The 21886-nt window shown below is 42.5% G+C and overlaps 3 protein-coding genes and 1 long non-coding RNA gene across 10 annotated transcripts in view; 1 reads left to right on the top strand and 3 right to left on the bottom strand.

Annotated features, from left to right (window-relative positions):
• Positions 1-19729, top strand: fdl (fused lobes). Of its 3 annotated transcripts, none has more exons than XM_017073638.4 (6): positions 1-508; positions 15866-16048; positions 16116-16624; positions 16689-17424; positions 17492-17810; positions 17869-19729. In XM_017073638.4, the coding sequence occupies exons 2-6, from the start codon at positions 15885-15887 to the stop codon at positions 18121-18123; spliced, it is 1983 nt and encodes a 660-aa protein (XP_016929127.3). In that variant the 5' UTR covers positions 1-508; positions 15866-15884; the 3' UTR covers positions 18124-19729. The 3 variants fall into 3 exon arrangements, with proteins under 3 accessions (XP_016929127.3, XP_016929126.3, XP_065720083.2); XM_017073637.4 differs by lacking the exon at positions 1-508 and adding an exon at positions 2663-2821; XM_065864011.2 differs by lacking the exon at positions 1-508 and adding an exon at positions 13191-13469.
• Positions 3911-10413, bottom strand: s-cup (spermiogenesis-related protein stanley-cup). Its single transcript, XM_017073639.4, has 3 exons — positions 9785-10413; positions 7370-7520; positions 3911-5427 (listed from the first exon to the last, which is right to left on the bottom strand). Exons 1-3 carry the CDS (start codon positions 10138-10140, stop codon positions 4321-4323), a joined length of 1614 nt encoding a protein of 537 aa, XP_016929128.3. The 5' UTR covers positions 10141-10413; the 3' UTR covers positions 3911-4320.
• On the bottom strand, positions 13463-15736 carry LOC136116676 (uncharacterized). The gene is made up of 3 exons (XR_010653729.2): positions 15090-15736; positions 14360-14578; positions 13463-14303 (listed from the first exon to the last, which is right to left on the bottom strand). It is a non-coding gene; the product is annotated as an uncharacterized lncRNA (long non-coding RNA).
• Positions 19514-21886, bottom strand: part of Dh44-R2 (Diuretic hormone 44 receptor 2) — a 12287-nt gene continuing 9914 nt past the window's right edge. For 2 of the 5 annotated variants that reach the window (XM_070994750.1, XM_017073640.4), the window contains exons 7-12: positions 21691-21851; positions 21521-21631; positions 21268-21453; positions 21084-21208; positions 20822-20872; positions 19514-20307 (exon numbers count right to left, since the gene is read on the bottom strand). In XM_070994750.1, coding sequence (XP_070850851.1) covers positions 20211-20307; positions 20822-20872; positions 21084-21208; positions 21268-21453; positions 21521-21631; positions 21691-21851 — 731 coding nt within the window. In that variant the 3' untranslated portion in view covers positions 19514-20210. Of the gene's footprint in view, positions 20308-20360; positions 20546-20821; positions 20873-21083; positions 21209-21267; positions 21454-21520; positions 21632-21690; positions 21852-21886 lie in introns of those variants that run through there. The other 3 variants (XM_017073643.4, XM_017073642.4, XM_017073644.4) reach the window with 3 other exon arrangements.

Consider the following 21886-nt stretch of genomic DNA (forward strand, 5'->3'; position numbering starts at 1 on the left):
CAGTCGCCGATTTTGTTTTTTGTTTTTTTGCAATAAATGTTTGCCCCGCACAAAAATTAACGACGCCAATGGTGAAAACGGGCCGTGAAATTGTTAACTTACTGTCCGAATGATTGGTCAGCGGCAGACTGTACCCAAAGCACTCGACGTAATACATGTTTATCCAAGTGCAGACCGATTTTCCGCACCCGTTGTTCGCCATCTCGCTCGCTCCCACAGTACTGTCGTCGTGTGCATTTTGTGTAAATTACAGCACAAATAAGACGATTCCCATGTTTGAAATGTAACGCCTGCCGCCGCACAAAGTCGCAAAAGCAATAGGAAGTGGAACTACAGACTGCCATTAAGGGCCACACCTGCAACGAGAACGCTTATCTCAACCGCACCAGCAACACCCTAGAATCGAAGCAATAGGTAACCCCCTCACCCTGTAAACCGGACCATCCTCGGTTGTCCTGGCAACGGAGGAAATAAGGACATGCAAAGAGCATTCCCATACGCAGTGTGGGTAAGTCTACTTATGTACATACATCGGAATGTATGGCAGACTTACATTCGTATATCTGTCCGCAGTATAACGCGTATGTGTATGTTTGATCAGGGGCTTACGCAAGGGATTCGGGAGGGGCTTAAAGCCCTTACTTTAGGATTATAATAAAAATCCTACAATAACCCCATACAAAACTACGGTCATAGGCTATATAACCAGAACATAAAAACAAAAGTTAAATTACTTATTCACATTACTTACTATAAACTAATTTTAATTATTATTTATGAAATATATATATATGAGTTGTAAAGGTCCCTTAGTTTAGGACAATAGTAAAATAATTACAGTAACCTTTTAAAACCCTATGGTCATAGGCACTTTGAAATAATATAGTTTAATCACCTATACACATTACTTATTGTAAAAGTAAATTTTAATTTTTATTTCAAAACAAATTTGTTACCCAATAGGTGTTATACTTTTTGTTTGTTTTTGTTGAGCGTAACAAATTTGTTTAGAAATCTAATTAAAAAAACTATAATAAGTTCAAGACATTTAAAATGCGACTTATAATATTGTACCCCTTAGCTCCGACCCTGTCTATGCCCCTGTGATATTTAGAGCACCCTTCCTACGTGTACTGAAATATTTTTTGGCTACTTGGTATTTGCACTTTTACTTTCGGCTGTCTTTTCTCCTTTGTGGCTTGGCCCACTTGCCTTATGACTTGCTTTATTTCTCGCTGCCGTAATTTTGACGCATTTGAGCTCCAACATATTTACTACATCCAAAGAAAAAATCGACTGTGGTCTCAAAAAGTTATAAATTGAGAATCATAGCGACTTCGCATGAATTCAAAAACCTTTTATCATTCAAAAATTGATTTGTTATTTTTGAAATATGAAAATTATTACTTTTCTTTGGCTTATTCAGCAGTAATTGTTTTTTTTTTTCTCAACTTTTTGTTTACTACGAGTTGTACTTAGTTGTTTTAGTACACAACTCATGAGCAACCCATCTGGCGATAAGGCAACGGAAGCGATATAGAACAATGCGACTTGAGAGCTCTACTTGGTAATCTAAGGCGGCTTATCCGGAAAGCGTATATCGTATAGCATTTCTCTTATTAAAAATATCAAAGTTCTGATATCTTACCTTCCCGCATATAAGATAGTTTTAAGAAGATAATTAGTAATATAGTATGTTAGGATCAAACCATAAGGGATTAGTTTTCTGTGTAGATAATCGTTTATACTCAGTTCCTTTATAATTCATTAGTTTTTGAGCTTTTGGGGTTCAGAACGTTCATTTATGTAATGCTATTGCTTAAGTGATAAGCCTTTATGTTTTGTTTAAATTAAATAATCTTCGTAATTATTTATATTTTTAATGTTCTCTTTTGAATAGAAAGAGCACTTGAGATTTTGTCTTCTGTTCTTACCATTTCGAACTGAATTTTTAGGTCATACCAAATGCCAAATGGTTTATATTTAGTGACCCAATGGAGTCTATTTTTAAGCACGTGCCTGGCACTCCCAGCGATGCTGATGCCGATGCGATGACGATGATGATGGCGATGTTGATGATGATGATGACGATGACATCGTCGTAAGTGGCTCGAGTAGTTTGGCCCGATGCCCCGGCAGGAACACAAGTTTTTAAGCGGCAATTTGCAGCAATTATAACTACGAGAGGCTGCTGGCAAAGTGCTTGTGCTCACACCTCGCAAACCCTTGCCATCAAACCTGAAATTTGCCATTCGCCCATTCGGTTCGCCCTCGTGTGCCTCTTGTGGTGTTATTAATAAATCGAACAGGGGGGCTATGGAAAGGGTCAAGCGGCGCTGCGCAGTTTGTGATGCCACCTAGAAAGCCCCCAATCCCTCACAATACCGCCCAATCCCTCCCAATCCGCCCAGTTCCAACCATGAGTTCAGCTCGGTTCAGTTTCATTTTCAGCTCTCGTTCGCTCTATTTTGTTTGGGCCTGCACACATGCACATTAGCAGGCGTCTGGGGCTCTCTCTTTTCTATCATTTTTCCCACCCATTCGCCGCCCGTTTTCCGACCGTTTTCCCACCCATTTTCCTCGGCAGCAGCGGCTGCGACTTGTTGGGCCGCCGTCAGCGGCAGACGCATCGCTTTCAGTTGTTTGCAATTATCAACAAAGCGCGCTCCTCTTGGCCGGATCATCGAAACTGTGCTAATACCGCCGCCCAGAAATCTCGCTGGCATGGCCATAAATAAACCAAAATTAAATTATTTCTATTTATTGCCGGTGCTCACGTGAAAAGTTCTGCGGAAACGATTAGAATGCTGTTGGCACGACGGTACGAGTGTTAATAAATATCTTAGGGATTGTTAAAAATAACAAACAGGGATTATAGAACGTAGCGTTGGTTTTAATGTGATCTCAAGTGTAACTAAGGTTTTGCCTTCGATGCATGCATAATTACGTACAATCCCCACATATTCCCCTGACCCATTCCACACCCACTTAAGCGATTCAAGGTTGCATAAACGCCGAGAGCTTGTTACCCCTGCACCTGATGTCAAATGAAATTGTGCACAATGATGAGAGCCAACTAACAAGTTTCTTGTTACCATTTCAATGTGGCACGAGGGCAAAAGAAAGGTAGTTGAGAGGAAACAAGAGTTCTGAAAAGACCACCCCCCCCCCCCTCGTTTTCTCATCGCTTGACCACACACAAAAACAGAACCCGCAATTGTAAACGATTTGTTTCCCCGAATACCCTTGCAATACTTGAAATTCCATTAAGTTATTTTAAGTGGGCGAACGGTGCGTATACTTGATGTCTTGTGAAGCTGTTTTGAGTTGGGTGAAATTCCTGATATGTGTACTTGATATTTTGAGCTGTTTCCAAGTGGGTGAACTTGATATCTCCAAAGCTTGCTTAAGCTGGGTAAATTTCAATGTATACTTGATGTTTAAAACGTTTTTATTTTCTTAGTAAGGCATGTGTTTTAATTGGTTTTGTTTTAAAATGTAAGATAGTTTGCCTTATTTAACTCAACCCTCTAAATATTTAAGTTAGAGAATCGCGTAGCCGACCTGGTGACAATTTTCCCCCCTGAATTTCCCTCACTCCCCTCATGTAAATGATCCAGACGAAAAGCCCGTTGTTTGTCTGAGGTAAGTGCGGTGAAAAGGGAAAGCGGAAAATCGCAAGAGGGTGGGAAAATAGGGGGTGGTTGGGTGGCCAGGGGGTGGTGTGGCCTGTTATCTTTCCGCTTGTTAGCCGTTGTCTTTGACGATTTGTTTGCATGCCATTCTTTGCTCTGGTTTCGTTTTTTTATCATCTCTTACGTATTTAATACAAAATCAATCGGATTGCACTCAACCGAGCGTTTATAAACTAAAAACTGTGCTCGTGTGCAATTCAGGCGAAGGTTGCGGATTGAGGTTGCATATTAAATTGCTTGTTGCTTTCAATTACAACTTTTGATTTTATTGATACGAGTATTCGAAACGAACATTTACAGGGATATGTACGCGCTTAGCTCTAAACATTTAAACGTTAAAATTATTGTATTCGTGTTTGCTTAATATGTTCTTTGTTATGCTTAATTTAGGAGAGATGTTCTTCATGGACTGTAGTAAGTTCTTAGCAATCTTGAGAGACTTAAATCTTTGTGTAACAAAAACCAATAAGCTTTTGATTTTACATCTTCGTATTTAAGTTTTCAAATAATATCTTGAGTACCCAACTTTTCTCCATTCGCAACATATCTTAATCATAGTTAAAGCACACTTGCGGTTTAGGTTTTGCTCTCCTGCTCTTCGACCAATGCCAATTCCTCGTTAGGCTCACACATAACCACTGGACTCCAGTTTGATGGCTCCCTCGTATGTGGGCAGGCCCGATCTGTCAATGATTTTGCTCATGTCCAGGCTGATGATGCCGTTCTCGTTAATGTTGTTCAAATCCTGCTCCTCCTGTTGGCCTCCCGTGGCCAGTTCCACCTCCTCCAGCTCCTCCAGCTGCCTGCCCCTACTGCATGTTGCTGTTGTGTCGGATGTTGCTGGTGTGTCGGATATTGCTGGTGTGTCCAATGTTGCTGCGTTGTCATTTTCATCATTGACGGCGGTTATGGGTATGGATTCATTTTGAGGTGGTTCATCGTCCACGGTGGGGAACTCGACATTCCCGTTGGCTTCATCCTGCAGAGCGTCGGCCGATATGTGGTTGCCATTGTCGATGTCACTGGGACAGGGGCACGCAGTCGGCTCCTCCCTACGCCCGCCCATATTCAGACCGCTCTCCACGGACAGCGCGGTCAGCGGCTCATCTTCCGCCTCACCTTCATAGCGGAACTTGCCGCACAGCGGACAGCCGCGTCGGTAGTGGTTGCCACTATGCTGATGGCTCTGCTGCAGGTACCGCCGCCCGAAGGTGTTCAATCTGATGTTCTGCGCCGGCTTACGCACCTGCAGCGTCTCCATTTCCAGGCAATTTCCGCTCCGGGCAGCCACCGCCGCCGCCGCAGCATTCCACATGCTCTCCACCTCGGCCCGCTGCAGCGAGCAGCAGGACTGGGCATTTAGGGCGAGTTGTAGCTGCTTGTTGACCAGCAGACCTCCGGTGCCACCTGCTCCTGCGGCACTGCCACCGGCCACTGCATCCACACTGCCATCGGGGGTGCCGCGACCAAAGCTTGTCCCCGGCTGGCCGCTTATGTCCAGGGAGGATCGATAGCCGGGAGGCGGTGAAACGCGCTGCATCAGAAGTTGCTGCTGCTGTTGCAGTTGCAGCTGCAACTGTTGCTGCTGCTGCTGCTCTAATTGCTGCTGGTGGAGCTGCTGCTCGTGGAGCACCACAGCGTCGTAGGAGGGCGGTGGTTCGTGGTGCAGAGCGGGCACGGCGGACAGACCATCCGTGGAGTCGCCCAGAAACAGGCCAGATGTCTCGTAGCACTAAAAGATTTGGATATAGTTTGAACTCAATTAGAAGGTGGTTAAAAAAGAACTAGGAAAGTTTCACTAAAAGTTTAAAAATAAGTTACTATTATGTCCCTTGTTTAAATATAGACAATATTTAATAAAAAAATGTTTAGATATTTAAAAAAAATATCCGTTAGGGCCGATTTCTCAATGTCAAGTTAAAATTATGGTTTCTTATGAGTCATGGATTGTTAACAAAAAGCTAAATTTTTCGAAAAGACATATTCGTTTTCTCAATGTGATGTTAAGAGACTGTTATCACATGATAAACTGGGTATTTCGATCTAAACATTTTTATAATTTTCGTTTTGTCGACCGCCAAATTTACCTTGAACTTTACTTCTTGTAAAGAGTTTTCACATAATATTAAAAACTATTTTTTTTCCTAATCAGCATTTTATTTCAAGGACAAAAGTTAAAACGATATTGAGAAATTGGCCCTTAAAGATTAACTCGTAGGAACTTTGCAACTTGCAGTTAATAAAATGAGCTTGACCAAAAATTTGATATTTTCTTTAAGTTTAGGAAATGATAAAGCTTAAAAACAATTTAAAGCCCCTTATATTAAAAATGGGATCTAATAAAGCTTTTCTTCGTTCCATTTTCCCCCAGGCTTTGAATAATTGCCGATCTCCGCTTGGTCGCTTTGTAATTTACCTCCTTAATGGAGACGAGGTGGACAAGTGAAATTTACGCGATCAAATAAAAAAGTTTAAATTGCACACATCATAAATTTATTTGTCTCTGCTGCGCAATCTGCAAACCCATCCCAACCCAACCCCAATCCCCATTCCCCCCAGAAATCCCGCCTCGTTCTGTCCGCAGTTGACATTTGTGCCTGGACAGGCTAACGTTGATTTACGCGGAGCCCTTTGCCGGCACTTTTTTCCCTCGTTTCCCAGCGGCCCAACAAACAACAATGAACTGAATGATGGCCTATGGGATGGGTGGGTTAGTGGGTGGTTGGTTGGTTGGGGGTCGGATTGGAAGGTCTTAGTAAGCTGTTGGCGGCTTGTAACTTAATAAACTCCAGGGCCAAGTGAGTTCGGCTTCTGGGCCACTTGCACTGGCTGCGGCCAACCACATTGGTCGCGCCCCTTTGGTCAACTCACTTTCCCGCGGTTGTCGCACCTGTTAAATGCGCCGCATAAATATCCATTATAGCCCTGCTGTTTCTCCGCTCTCACTTTCAGTTTCCGACTTATTTTCAAACTGTCCTCATGAAATGTTGGCTTAAACTTGAAAAAGTACAATTACTGTTGGCTGGCCTGTGTGGGTGGTTTTAGGGCCCAATTGGCTGTTGGATTGTGTTTCTCTCTTCTGCGCAATTGTGATTTTAGCCACTAATTGGAAAACGAGGTTGATGTGATTGAAGTTAAAACGAAATATAACTGGGTTGCAGGGAAAGTTTGTTGTGTATTTTGCTTAATATCTAATTTGTTTGTACTCTTTTTAGCTGGCACTTTAACTTGATAGTTGCTAATTGATTTTTAGCGTTCAATCGATTGAATTTTAAACATATGATTGATGGTATAGGTATACAGTAGCCAAGAATGTAAGATTATACTATGCCATTTGTATAGAAATTGAAAAAGAGTGGTTATACTTCATATGTTTAAGTGACACTTTAAGATCTAAACTCCGTAATAATTATAATACAAGCTAAGAGTTGAAAAGGTCAATATAACAACATCAATAAACAGAAATCCCTTCAGTAGATTTAATTAAATTGCAAATGTCCTCCCTTTCAGCTAGTATAGATGACCAGTTCTATTGTAGCATCACTATTTGGAATGCCGTTGACATCCGTTTGTTATTATTGGCTGGCGCACCACAAAGCTTCTAAATCCCCGAGGTTCTGGGCCATTGATATTGGGAGCTACATACATACATTCTACGTCTATGTACAACTCACCTGCTCCACGCTGTATATTTCCATGTTGGGATCGCCTTCGAGCCACTGATGCTGCTGCTGTCTGTAGGCGGCCTCTGTTCGCTTTTTGATATTCCGATGACAACAATAGCAGACCACACACAATACGGTCGTCACCAGGGAAAGCATCGCCCTGCAACAAATTAAATCGAGTGGGGATATGTGAATGCAGTGTTATTCGACGGATATCAGCCACATGTGTTCATATGTATATGAATATTATTCGTAATGTTTGCTTTGGGTGGTGACACGAAATTGATTGCGGGACCTCGATAAATGGCCATCATGATAATATCGTATTAATAACGTTTTTGGCATTTATTAATTTTGTCGAACAAATTGCAAATGTTTGTATATTTATTTATTTTGGCCTGTTTGCGCCCTCTGCTTGCATATTGATAGCATAAATTGCCTGCAAAATGTTGGCTTCAATACATCATTGGAGCGGAAATTACTTTCCTTGCCTTATGGTTGTAATTAGATAGTATAGCTGTGGCTTTTCATTCTGGCTTGAAATTTAATTTCCAATCAAACAAAAGGCGAACCAACTGTTGATAAGTGTGTATGGTAAATGGAAAATATTGTCAATTAACGTCAACTACTGAACAAGCTTCTACACTTCACTGGATTCACTCAATTCGAAAAGTCATATCTTCTTGGGAAAACTGTGTGTGTGTGCCTGCGAGTCCTGTTGTGACCTAATTTAATCCAAGAAACTCCAGTGTTTAGCCTAGATTATTGTTTTATTGGGTTTGTTTTGATTTTACGCCACAATTCCAATATGATTAGCAAAGCTAATTTCTATTGTTTGCCGATAAATTGCTTACATTAGGCAGATTAAGTTTAGAAAGGAGTTCGCTTGAACGAACGCTTTTGATGTTTACTTTTTGATTCATTAAACCAATTAGTTTTTAGATAAGGCATAGGTAAATATTAGTAGATTTCCAGTAGCTAGGGATCGTTTTTTACGAACATATTGAAAGGTGTAGCCATAAAAATTGTCTAAATTTCTCAGTAAATCCGAAATCACCCCCACTATCAGCTTGATTGCCAGTTATCAAATTTTCCTTTTAGCCCTGTTGGCCAATTTGTGTCGATTTATTGAAACCCACTGGGTTATTTAGTCGGAAATCGTTTCGTGTCGATTTCGTTACTCAAGTCAAGGTATTTCCATGACGTCAGTTAATCCACTTTAGAATGCAACATTGTGTTCCACTTGTCTGTCCAGTGTTTGTCCCTTCCCTTCCCTCGTCCTGTTTTTCCTCTTTTTTTGGCTGTTCATTTTCCTCGGTTCACGCATTTTCTCGCATGTCAACAGTTCATTAGGGCCCTCTTTTGGGCCGAGTTTTTCCAACCTTCCCCTTCCGCAGAGGCAAAGAACAGACAACAGCGGGGCATGTGAAGCGATTTTTACCCCTTCCAAGTTTTTATTCGAGCTATTTTCAATGAACTGCCCCAGGCAATCGATAAAAATGTAGTTAAAATAAAGTTTTTTAGCTTGTGAGGCGCGTGATGTTTGCAGACATCAAGAAAACCCCATAAAACTGTGTTGACCAAAAGTACTTTGTAGTTATTTGGTTGGTTTCGGTTATTCCAATAACCAAATAGCTCGTGTTGCACATGAAAATAAATTTTATTAAAAAGAAAGGATGCTAGGGTTGCGAGAAAAGAAAAACCGAATTATAATTATTATTCTCCCTTTTGGCGGAAAAACGGAAGCATGACATCTTCGCTAGCAGGCGGCGAAAATGTTGATGTTTATTAATTTGCAGCCCCATCTCATAAATCAAGCGGTGCCAAGCATTATGATCTATGCGAGTTTCTTGTAATATCCTTCTTAAATGCTTACAAAAATGGGGCAATTACTGAAAGCACTTCAGTGGAATTTACGACCTGCTATAAACATTCAAATAATTGACTTTGCGGTTGCCCAGAAACGTATGTTTTCCAATTACATATCTCTGTTTCTGCTTAACTCATATTATTCAACTAACATATCTCTATTTCTGTTTAACTCTAATTATTTAACTATCTTTCGGGAATAGGCTATTAGTTACCAAGAAATGGTTCTTGTGATAACCACATTTTCTATGAATTTTCTAAAAGAGCTGATGGCTGACGGGCGAGAAAGAGCTCCTTAAAAATGTAAATATTTAAACGACTTCTGGTTAGTTTGGAAGCCAATTGTTTTGGCCAAACTTTCTTGGCAACTCTAATTAATTAATTGCCAAATGAGCGTGGGGAATACTTGGTTATTTGCCAAAAGTTGCAGCCACGATATGTGTGCCACTCGTTCGCATTTCCCACGAGCCCCACCTTGGCTCATCATCTCTTGAACTTGGCTCTGATGCCTCGCCATCAGTCAGTTGTTTCAGCTGTTTCAACTGTCAGACTTACCCGCCGAGCAGCAGATTCACATTGCCGTTGACAACATTTGCATACGTCTGGGGTCCACTAGGTCCTCCGCCGCCGCCCACGCCCGAAATGACAGATCCTGAGCCACCGCGCTGCTGGTGATATTGTCCCAATCCGCCTGTATAATAGGTGGTGTGTGTGGCAATCGAGGATGAAGATGACATATGCTCCTGGGACTGCAGCTGCTCCTCGCTAGCGAAGCTTCCATACGACGAGGATGATGATGATGATGGAATCCCCTCCGTTGTGGAGACCACCAGTGTTGGGATTGTATTATTTTGATTTTGATTCTGATTTTGACCGAAGGCCAGCAGAGTTGCATAACGCTTGAGAGACATATTTCACTGCGGCTGGAAATCGAAGCTAGGCGATTGCATAACGATTAGCACGGCGCACTCATTACACTGCCATTAGCACGCATACTTCAACCCCAAAGGAGGCGCATCTAGCCTGGCTAGAAGCGAGAGCTAGAACTCTAGACCGCAGCAAGGACGAAAGGCGACTGCCAGGAGTTAGCCCTCGCGAGCGACGAGCCGAAGGCAACACAAGTTCTAGCACGACAGCGCTACAAATCAAGCAGCCACACTACGCGAAAACTGTATTTTATATTATTTTAAACATGGTTTCTTCTCATTTTTTTATTTTATGAAATATTTTATGGTAACACAAATAGCTTTGAAATATTTTAAAACAATTTGTTAGTTAGAAAAATTTATATTCCTTCACTTTTGATATTGGTTTGATTTAAAAATGTTCTAGTTATTTAACTTTCACACATAGTAAATGCACCAATTTTTAAGATATATATTTAAGATATTAAGATATATTTTATTTATATAGATCTCTTAAGGGAAGAAATAATGCCTTTTCTTATGTCAGTTTCTGGGAATCGTTTGAATTAATATTTTTTCACATTTAAAAATATAAGCAAGCTTTTTCAAAGTCGACCTTCTGATTTTCTTATATATGTATTTAATAGAATTTTGTTTTTTTTTAATTGCACTGCAGATATGAATATTTTAAAGATGTATTTCGATGCTTCAACGTTTTCGACACGTATAGTTGATTATTAAAACATTAAAACGTGGGACACTGATATGGTGATATTCATTGTATAGAGCTGATATGATAATTTGATATGGCTTTTCATTTTTTACAACTGATAGATAGTGATCCTGTTTTTTTCCGAGTGTAGCTGCTACAACGATCGATGGCCAAGGCAAGTCTATTTCCGTAACTCTTGGTTTTGGCCGCGAATCGCGAGTTGTGCGTCTGGGCAAATGCGTTGCGCTGCTGCAACTGAGCTCCGGCTTGACTTGCTGACTAGTTTGCTGGCTGCTCGTCCTGTCCCGAGGACTTTGGCTTGGCTTATCCTTTTGTTGTGGGCCCGACGAAGTTGCCCTGGCAACCGAATGGGGCAGCCTTCGGCTTGGGGCTCTGCACTTCGGGTGTTTGGCTGGTTACTGCTGGTTGAGGTTACTGGCTACTGGTTTCTGTTGCCGCTTTCTGGTTGCCTGTTACAAGTTGCGTTGCCCATTTTTCTGCAACCATCTCTGTCTGCTTTTTTGGGGGGCCAGTAGTAGTAGCAGCAAGTGGGTGGAAAAAGGATATGTCGACGACAAAGGCCAAGCACGGCTATTTGTATTGAGCTTCCCCCAGGTTTTCCCCTCTGTTCTTGCACGTTTCACGTCAAATTGAGCGCCAAATGCTTTTGTATGCCCCATATGGGTTGTCATTATTGCTGCTGCTGTTGTTGTTGTTATTGCTGGTGTTGCCAGTGGGATGTTGCTGCTACTATTGTTGTTGTTGTGGCAACCGTGCATGCCATTTGAACAACACTTGTCGCCAACTGACATTTTTCACGGCATGCGGCCATAAATAATAATGCGACTCAGAAGCAACAGTCCATGCCGCGCATATTGAGCATGCAACATGCTGCACAAAGGCACACGCTGCGTATGCGTGATGCGGCAAAAAATGCAGGCCAACTATGTTGGAAAAGGGGTGTTCAACTGTTGCATTTATACGACATATTAGCAAGATAAATAGTTTAAGGATAAGTAGCTAAAATTACTAATAAAAATATTGAATTATATCATTAAATAAACAAAATAAATGACCTTATCGATAGCAATTCAATGCAAATACCTTTTGTTCTCCTACCATCAAGTTCTTATTGCGCGCCATTTATTACACATTTCAACATACCCCTTCTCAATAACCCCGCACAATATTGAAACAATTTTGAAAATTTCACGCCTATATGCCAACGAAATGTAGAACATTTGCATATCGGCCACGTTTTATAGCACCCGTGTGCAATCATCATCATAATTGCCAGCCGTTAGCAACTAATTGAAATTCATGTATTATTTCGGCAAATTTGCTTTTAATTTATGATGCACTCGCATTAAACAAACATTTAAATGGCTATTTGCACGGTGCGGCTGGGGAGTGCCCAATATTCGAGGGCGGCAGTGTGGATTGGTCCTGCTATAGCTAAAACTATAGGTTTACCTATGTATACCCATGCCAGGTGCATACAATCACAGGCACAGACGTCGCCCCATAGTTTCAAGAACATATGTAAATAGTTGCACGCCATTTTTACCGCCCGCTCTTTTATTTCTCAGTTGTTTGCTGTGTACAGAGAAATATATTGACTAAGTGTATTCGAACAAAAGTCTTAATAGCTCTTATGAGGAAAAGTGAAAGCGTTCAATTACCCTGTAAAATAGTACCTATAATCAAAAAAATGTGTTGGAAATATTAACAAAAATGTTATAGTCGCATACTTTTCACTAAAATCGAAAGTTAGAATATATTGTCTTAAAAAATGTAGGGAAAAAATTTTTAAATTATTGAGCAATATTTATATTTATTTTTAACTCAGTTACGTTTGATCCTAAGTTAGGATTCCTAACAGCTCAGAACAGATTGGTGATTGAATTACATTTCTTGGGTTTTGTAATTTTATGTTTCCCTAACAAAAAAAGGATCGAAGAAACCTTGTGGTTTCAAAAAAATATTTTCTCTGCGTTAAGAAAAGTTTTTTGATTTTTGGTATGCAAATTCTAGGTGGGGTTTTTTCCCAGTGCACCCATTCCCCTCTCTTTCCCGCCGAGTGTGTTTTTGGCCGTGCCAACTGTTTGTTGACGGCGTCGTCGGCGTTCGAGCGTCTTGAAATCCGCGCAACGTCGGCGGCTTAACAGTAATAGCAATAGTTGGGCCGTAGTTGTTGCCAGCTCCTCGAGTGTCGCGCGCGCTTAAGAGCACGTCCGCCTGGTGGTTTCTATTATTTCTCCAGCTTTTTTTTTGCCGCTCTACGACCGTGAACGACACACAGAAAAGTTGCCACCATTTTAGTTTTCCATCTCTGGCATAATTTTAGATTTGTGTGAAAGGAAATTTGTCAATTCAGGACACCCAGCAGGCAGCAGCAGGCCAGGACCAGCGGGCGGCAGTCGCCTTTTTGTGTGTCACGCCGCCCCTCAACAGTTGGCAGCTGGCAACGTGACTCATTAGAGCGTCTCGCTGTTTTGGGGCAGCGGTGTTGCAGGGGCACGAGGACATGAGGTGGCGCCCACCCACCGGCGGCTCCTCCGATGATGGATAGTTTCGGGCGCTTCTGGTCACTTTCGAGCACCGCTCTGCGCACGCGTTGCGGGTAAGCCGAGGAAACCAGTCCTAGCCGAACGATAAACGATGAAAAGCTTAAAGAAAAACAATTTGTAATATTTAGTTCAATGGGGGTTTGCCCTCAGTGGTAAAAATATAGGATAAATATTTCATTTATAATCCTAGGAATCTAGAATATCTTTTAAATTCAGGACTAAGATGCCCTCCCTACTTTCTGTTAGATTATATCTCAAAATAACTTATTGTGGAACTAGAAGCTCATTACTTTTTTGTGACACCATTTTGTTGCACCTAAGCCACTGTCAATTCACTTTTGGAAAATTCTTTGAAAATGATTATATGTATTATAATACACAAAAAGTTCTCTCCAACTTCTTGATACATTCGTGGCACTAAAATCATGTTTATTTTAGCTCATTAAAATCTCTATAAGTATTATGATGGCCTATTTAGAATGTTATATGTATCTTACTTTATATCTGCCAGCAAAAACGCTGTAATGTATGCTACATTATGTACAAATATTTTTGACAGTCGTAAGAGTGCTGGGTGGAAACTAATGAGGCTGTCACATTCAAGCAATCCTTTCTGGCCGGCACACTCCCTCTACTCCAACCCGCTCCTTGCCCTTTTTTCAAGCATTGGCAGCATTAATTATGCATGCCTGTTGATTTATTATGCACGGCCATCAAGGTAATGATGGGGACCAGGCCACAACTAAGAACACGTCCATTGCATTGGGGCACCAGCTGCCAAGCTGACTGGCTGCCATGCTGCCACATTCAACCTCCTCCGAGTTGCCAGTGGCAACTGGAGAAAGGGTCTCGAACGGAGAGTGGCGAATTCACCTGTGTTGCATGACCTGCGAAAGTATTTCATATTTTCACATGAAGCGTAATGAAAATTTTAAGGTCTCACCCATGCTTCGATCGTTGAAGTCACACGCAAAGGTTGCAGGTCCTTGTTGAATTTGCCACTGCATTACAGGTGTGTACCGCCCACCGTAATCACCCAGGCATGGGGGAAAGCGGTAAAGCGTCACGATACCCGGCACCAGGTACCATTCTCCACTTCTCCATTGGTGGCAAGGTCTCGCCCTCATTCCTCGTCTATGCAAAGTTTAAAAGCTCGCCCGCCCTAAAAAATATATAAAATCACATTTGGGTTTATGGGTCCCCACTCATTTGTTAAGTAATTTGATTTGAAATCGATAAGGAAGCATAAAACGTTAAATTACGGGTTACATTGTAAATATGATACTGGGTTGGGGACATACAGGAAAATGGTGTTAAGGGTTGACACGCAGGTTTTACTTGCTACAGAAGACACACTTTAAAGGGAGAACTTAATATATCTTAGGTTTAAGGTAAATATACATTTACCCGGATTGTATGCTTATAAAGGCTTAATTTGTGTATATTTAAAATGACCTGTTTTTCTTTGAAACAAATAAACGTGTAATCTGACATAAGTAGAATAATATGTGTCCTCTATTATCTCTATTATCAAAAATTACCAAATACCAACTTATAATGATAACCTCTAATTCCTAAAACTACTTTTATTGTTCAACCGAAACAAAGCAATCCTTCCATATTCTACCAAGTTACAAATTTAAAATGTTCAATATATTATGGGATATACATACGATATGTGTTTTTCTGCCAGAAAAAGAGCTGCCACTCCGCGTTCCCGAATGTTTGTGTACGGAACTGACTTCGATTTTTCATTATGTTGCTAGCCAGGAGCCACTGGAGACCCGATTTCCTTGCGTGCGGCAAAGGTGGATGTGCCATGTGTGCGTATGTATTAGCGTGAGGACATTGCGGTCGCCGAGGACAAACAATTGCCACTAAATGGCATGTGGCAGACCCCGGCTCCTCGGGTTTCCTTTGATTTTATCGCTCGTCAAGCCCAAGTCGCGAGCATTGATTAAAGTTCGATGTATCCTGTCCCCCATGACGGGGCGCTACGAATTTGGGTGGGGTCTGGTGGCCCATTGTCTTCCTACACGACCTGCTATTGTGCATTATTGCTTAACTGACTCAGTTCTTTGAACCAGTTGCCAGCAGGCAAGCGGCCAAAAGCCAGATGATGTCAACTGGTGGGTTGGGGGGCATAACGGAGGAAAGTAGGTTAAACGTGGATCAAGGGAGTTCAGTTCCATCTTGGGCTATTTAGGCTTTCATTATTACAAACACAATTAAAATTTTATATGAAGGCACAGGATATGTGACCCGATTTCAGTTATTGAATGGGGAATGTGGATTGACAAGCTCAGAATAGGTTTTTGAGTTTTGAGCGAGCTTTAATCTACGCTAATTATAATAAGAGTTTCACTTACAATCTCTTTTTGACAATATTAAATGACTTGAGTTTACAAAAATTATAGACGATTATTTAATGCCAATTTGTTTTTTTCAGCCTACGCTATCTCTATAAGATGTCCTTGGCCGTATCGCTGCGCCGAGCTCTTTTGGTGCTGCTCTCCGGCGCCATATTCATCCTGACGGTGCTTTACTGGAACCAAGGAGCCAACAAGGTCCAAGCTTACAACGAGGCGCTGGAACGCCCCCACAGTCACCACGACACCAGTGCCTTTCCCATGTGAGTGCCACATGCCAATCAGGTTGAGGAATCATTCGACTTCGACTAATCACTCTTCGTTCTGCAGACCCGTCGAGAAGTCCTGGACGTACAAGTGCGAGAGTGAACGATGCGTCCGGGTGGGTCATCATGGCAAATCCGCCAAGCGGGTCTCGTTCATCAGCTGCTCGATGACGTGCGGTGACATTAACATTTGGCCGCATCCCACCCACAAATTTGTGCTTAGCCCCCACACGCATAGCTTTTCCGTTGAGGATGTGCAGCTGCAGGTGGACACGTCCCATCGAGAGGTTCGCAAGCAGCTCCAACTGGCCTTCGACTTTTTCCTCAAGGATCTGCGGCAAATCCAACGGCTGGACTACGCCGGCAGTTCATCAGAGCCGACCGTCAGTGAATCCTCATCGAAGTCGAGGCATCATACGGATGTGGAACCGGCAGCCACGCTCTTTGGAGCCACCTTTGGTGTGCGGCAGGCTGGGGATCTGACCAGTGTACAGGTCAAGATTAGCGTGCACAAGTCTGGAGACCTTAACTTCAGCCTTGACAACGATGAGACCTATCAACTTAGCTCCATAAGTAAGTAATCTCATATTGTGTTCGCTTATAAGCTGGAATTTAAATTTTCCTAATCCTTGAGCAGCCGATGGACACCGCCTGCAGGTGGAGATCATTGCAAATTCCTACTTCGGTGCCCGCCATGGACTGTCCACACTGCAGCAATTGATCTGGTTCGATGATGAGGATCACCTGCTGCACACGTACGCCAACAGCAAGGTAAAGGATGCTCCGAAGTTCCGGTATCGCGGCCTGATGCTGGACACTTCGAGGCACTTCTTCTCGGTGAACTCCATCAAGCGAACTATTGTGGGCATGGGTCTGGCCAAGATGAACCGCTTCCACTGGCACCTTACAGATGCTCAGAGTTTCCCCTACATTTCGCGCTACTATCCGGAGCTGGCAGAGCATGGCGCTTACTCCGAGAGCGAGACGTACACGGAGCAGGATGTTCGTGAAGTTTCCGAGTTTGCCAAGATCTATGGCGTACAGGTTATACCTGAAATCGATGCCCCCGCCCATGCGGGTAACGGATGGGATTGGGGACCAAAACGCGGAATGGGCGAGCTGGCCATGTGCATCAACCAGCAACCGTGGAGCTTCTACTGCGGCGAACCGCCGTGCGGGCAGCTCAATCCGAAGAACAACCACACCTACCTCATTCTGCAGCGTCTCTACGAGGAGCTGTTGCAGCACACGGGCCCCACGGACTTCTTCCACCTAGGCGGCGACGAGGTGAATCTCGACTGCTGGGCGCAGTACTTCAACGATACAGATCTGCGCGGCTTGTGGTGCGATTTCATGCTGCAGGCGATGGCCAGGTGAGCACCGGATCCTGTAATATTTATAGGATATTTAACAATCTTAACTTATGATCTTGTTCCGTAGACTAAAGCTGGCCAACAATGGAGTGGCGCCAAAGCACGTGGCCGTCTGGTCGAGTGCCTTGACCAACACCAAGTGTCTTCCAAACAGTCAATTCGCCGTTCAGGTCTGGGGCGGCAGCACCTGGCAGGAGAACTACGACCTGCTGGACAACGGCTACAACGTGATCTTCTCGCACGTGGACGCCTGGTATCTGGACTGCGGCTTCGGCAGCTGGCGGGCCACTGGAGATGCCGCCTGTGCTCCGTACCGCACTTGGCAGAATGTCTACAAGCACCGGCCATGGGAGCGGATGCGATTGGACAAGAAGCGCAGGAAGCAGGTGAGCTAGCTTCAAAAGTGCATTTTAAAAGGATAATCAACTTATAATTCCTCATTAGGTGCTGGGCGGCGAGGTGTGCATGTGGACCGAGCAGGTGGATGAGAATCAGCTGGACAATCGGCTGTGGCCACGGTCAGCCGCTTTGGCCGAGCGACTGTGGACCGATCCTAGCGATGATCACGACATGGATATAGTGCCGCCAGACGTGTTCCGTAGGATCTCTTTGTTCCGCAATCGTCTCGTCGAACTAGGAATCCGGGCTGAAGCGCTGTTCCCCAAATACTGTGCCCAGAACCCCGGTGAATGCATTTGATATTACCTCTAAGAAGTAAAAGTATGCTCCTACAATCCCAATCCCGCGGCCCCTTCAGGAATGTGCGTTAGTTAGTTGATAGTCTTATTTTTATTTTATCGGGATACCGTGGTTTCATTTCGATAGGAAGCAGGCGACTGTTTAAAATGGTTTCTGGCATAAACCACGACTCGATTTTCGTTTTAATACCGTATTACCATCTTGAAATATATGCCAAAACGGCCTGTGAGGTAGGTGTGGTTTTTATTCGGTTTAAGCCGCCCGTACGGCGGTTCGCCGCAATGGAACCTCCTCGGCTGGTGGTTGATGAACATCGCCAGCTCGGCCATTCCACGCTCTGGACCCCAATTCCAGCCGTTGCCCACATGGGCGGGGTCATTGTTTTCGGGTATGACCTGTACGACGTAGATCTTGGCAAACTCGGCAACTTCACGCACATCCTGCTCCGTGTACGTCTCGCTCTCGGAGTAAGCACCGGGCTCGTCCAGCTCCGGATAGTGGTGCGAAATGTACGAGAAGCTTTGTGCATCGCTGGTATGCCAGTGGAAGCCGCGATACCGAACTTAAGAGTACCCTTTACCTTGCTGTTGACCTACGTGTACAGCAGGTGGTTCTCAACTATCAACTAAATAACGTACTTTTCGGAACTGTCTCGGTATTGTGTTTGTAGGAGGTTAGTTAGTAATAGTCTAATTGTTATTTTGTACGGATACCTTGGCTTCGTTTCGCAAGGAAGCAGGCGACTGTTTGAAATGGTTTCTGGCATAAACCACGACTCGAATTTCGTTTTCATAGAACAACCATAGAATCACACCCATTACTAGTACAATCCATCTTGAAATATAGCGCACACAGGCATTGCAGTTGGAACAGAGAATGGTGGGATGTAGGCAGAAATGACCTTGTAGGGAATCAAGTTGAGGTTGAACATTAGAGTTCTTAGATTTAGTTGTAGATTTCATACGCATCAATTCACTTACACAGACATAGGCTTACGATATATATATAAATTAATACGTAGCTTTAGATGATAATTCACGATTGAGAAATAACTAACTTTTGATATTTTAAAAGCTTTATTCGCAAAATATTATTTGTTAAGTTTAAGCTGACATCAAATGATCTGTTCTCTTCTTTTACTTATATTTTCGTTTAGTTTTCTTTTAATTTCGCGTTGCCTTAGGTTAAAATACATTAAATTACATTTTCAGTGATATAAACAATGTGACCTTAAAAATCGGAAAGAAAAGAAAAGCTGCTAAAAGAGTAAAACTTAGAATTAACATTAACAATTAATCGTTACGAACAATTTTTGCACGCATTGGCACACAACTGACACTCGACTAGTAAATTGGTAGTTAATTTAGAATGTACACTAAAAGGGGGAAAATTGTTGGGGTATTCACAGTTTGTTTGGTTCAATAATTCTACATTTGGAATGATTGATAAAATCACTATGTTGGCAATATGTTTTCGTACTTAAGATTTTGCAACAAAATATAAAAAAAACGGAAAACCCGAAACCCGAAACCTGAACCTACATTAGTTTAACAATTTCTGCTGTAACTCCAAGTCACTCTCGAAAATAAACTAAAGTCCAGTCTAACCATGTTCCTGATCTCATAATTACTATTTTGGGTGGCCATAGTTTCTTTTTATATATTTTGAAGCAGAAATTCTAAAACCAGGTGCATGAGAAGATGCGCGACATCAGCTGTTGGTGTTTCTTTTGATGGTAAGTTTGTACGCAGTCTGTACTTATCTGTTTTTAGCTTTTAGATGATAAACCAAATCACTTCGTCAAATCTTCAGAGGCAAACGCTGCTGGTTGACTCCATACAGTATCGGGAGAATACTTTATTCTGATAGTCCTGAACCGCATGCCAATGGAAATCTGAAGCTGTTCAATGCTCTCTGCGAGTTTCATTTGATCAGACGGAAGTTATTGCCTGCCCATAAATATACCGATAGTTGATATCGACTTTATCGGACCTACGACACCGATGGCTTTCGTCTCTGGGCAGTTTTATGAGCAAATCAAGCAAAATGAACTGGCCTAAATAAATGCTCATCAGAAACAGAAAATCCTAGACAAAATCTGTGATATCGATGCTGTGGTAGCGTTGAAGAGATCCCAATCGCGTATGTGGCGAGGGACGCAGGCAGATCACACATTCCTCCGTGCTGAAAATCAATTATAATGAGTCGTAAGATACGATAAAGATGTGAAGAACCTGTTGTTCGTTTATCAAAAATATAATACTTTAATCTGAGCTCTTATGTTGTAAACTAACATGCAATACTTATGGACAAAAGAATATGTTCTACATGTATGTGGGGAGGAAATCTCTGTGTCGTATACATATTTGTGTATGGTGTTCATTCATAGTGTCCGGTGGGTACAGGACTTGATGATGTCAGTCTACAAAAAAGGATAAGCAGAAAAGAGGAAATCCCAAATCAGAAACATACGTAAGTAAATAAATGTAAACAAATAGGGTGTTCAAAAGACAAACCATGCAAAATACATTTAAAAATCAAGAAATCATAGGAATGCAAGGTTTTAGGCGGGAAATTATAGTAGGATATGTGTGTTAGTACTTTAAGCAATACGGGTGCAATTAGCTTTGGATTAGTTTCTGGAGGAGGCATATTTAAGGAGAGAGAAAGCATATACATGAGCTTTGCATATACGCACCGTAGACTTTCGGTTCGCGATCGCAGCGAGTAGTCTTTTGAGGCGCGATGCCTGAAATGGAAATTAATTGGTTAAATGACAACAACGACGACAACAGCGAACAACTACAATATAGCCATACAGCCATAGCCACATCAACTAAATAGTGCAATTAGTGTTAAGCCAATATGTCAAGAGCCAGGGTTATATAGTCCAACAACAACAATGCGTTAGAATGCCAAATGAGTGCAGTCGCCCTAAATGATTGGTTAGCCTAGCCCACCTGCGATTCTTCATGGAGCTGTTCCGATGGATGTTCCTGCTCTCGCGCCATCGTGTAAATCGATGCCTTAACGTCTGACGAACCTCAGAGTTTAGGAAACAGTAGAACAGAGCCACAAAGAAACCCTTAAAAATAGGTTTTTTATTATTAAGGTTTATAGGGTTATACGTCAAAATGTACATACCTGCGTGCTGATGAGGAAGGCTCTTATGGCCTCGAAGAGATTACGACTGATGCCCTGTTCCGGGCCGGTGAGCACCAACAGATAGGTGATCCCAAAAAGCGGTATGAGCACAAGTAGCGCCTTAGAGGCCTTATAATACTGCCGCGTTTCCAGGGTATGAGCGGAACGCAGTTTGGTTATGAGCACCTGTAAGATATATAATATGATAATTTAGATAACTCGCCCCCCACCTGGAAGTAAACTTTGGACTCACCCACATGATGCGTATAAGAAATACTAGATTAACCAGCAAAGCCAGTGAGGCAGGTACCTTGAATATCCAGTCGATATGAGATTCACGCATCCATGTACACTCAATTTCCAGCTAAGGAAACATTTAATGAATATAGAAATCGTAGTCATTGGTCAGATCTTCAAACCTACCCCATTGAAGTGCTCGTTTTCGAGGTGAGGGGCAAATGCCTTGGCTATGGACCACACCAAAATGCATAAAGCTGGACAGCCCCAGCCTATCAGGGCGTAGATAATAAAGCTAATATTATCACTGGAGAACGTCTGCACCACCAATGTGTACAGATAGAGGCCTATAAAAAGGCAAATGATAAAACAAATCGAATTC

The sequence above is a fragment of the Drosophila suzukii genome, chromosome 2R, assembly GCF_043229965.1.
Source record: "Drosophila suzukii chromosome 2R, CBGP_Dsuzu_IsoJpt1.0, whole genome shotgun sequence".
NCBI lineage: Eukaryota > Metazoa > Arthropoda > Insecta > Diptera > Drosophilidae > Drosophila > Drosophila suzukii.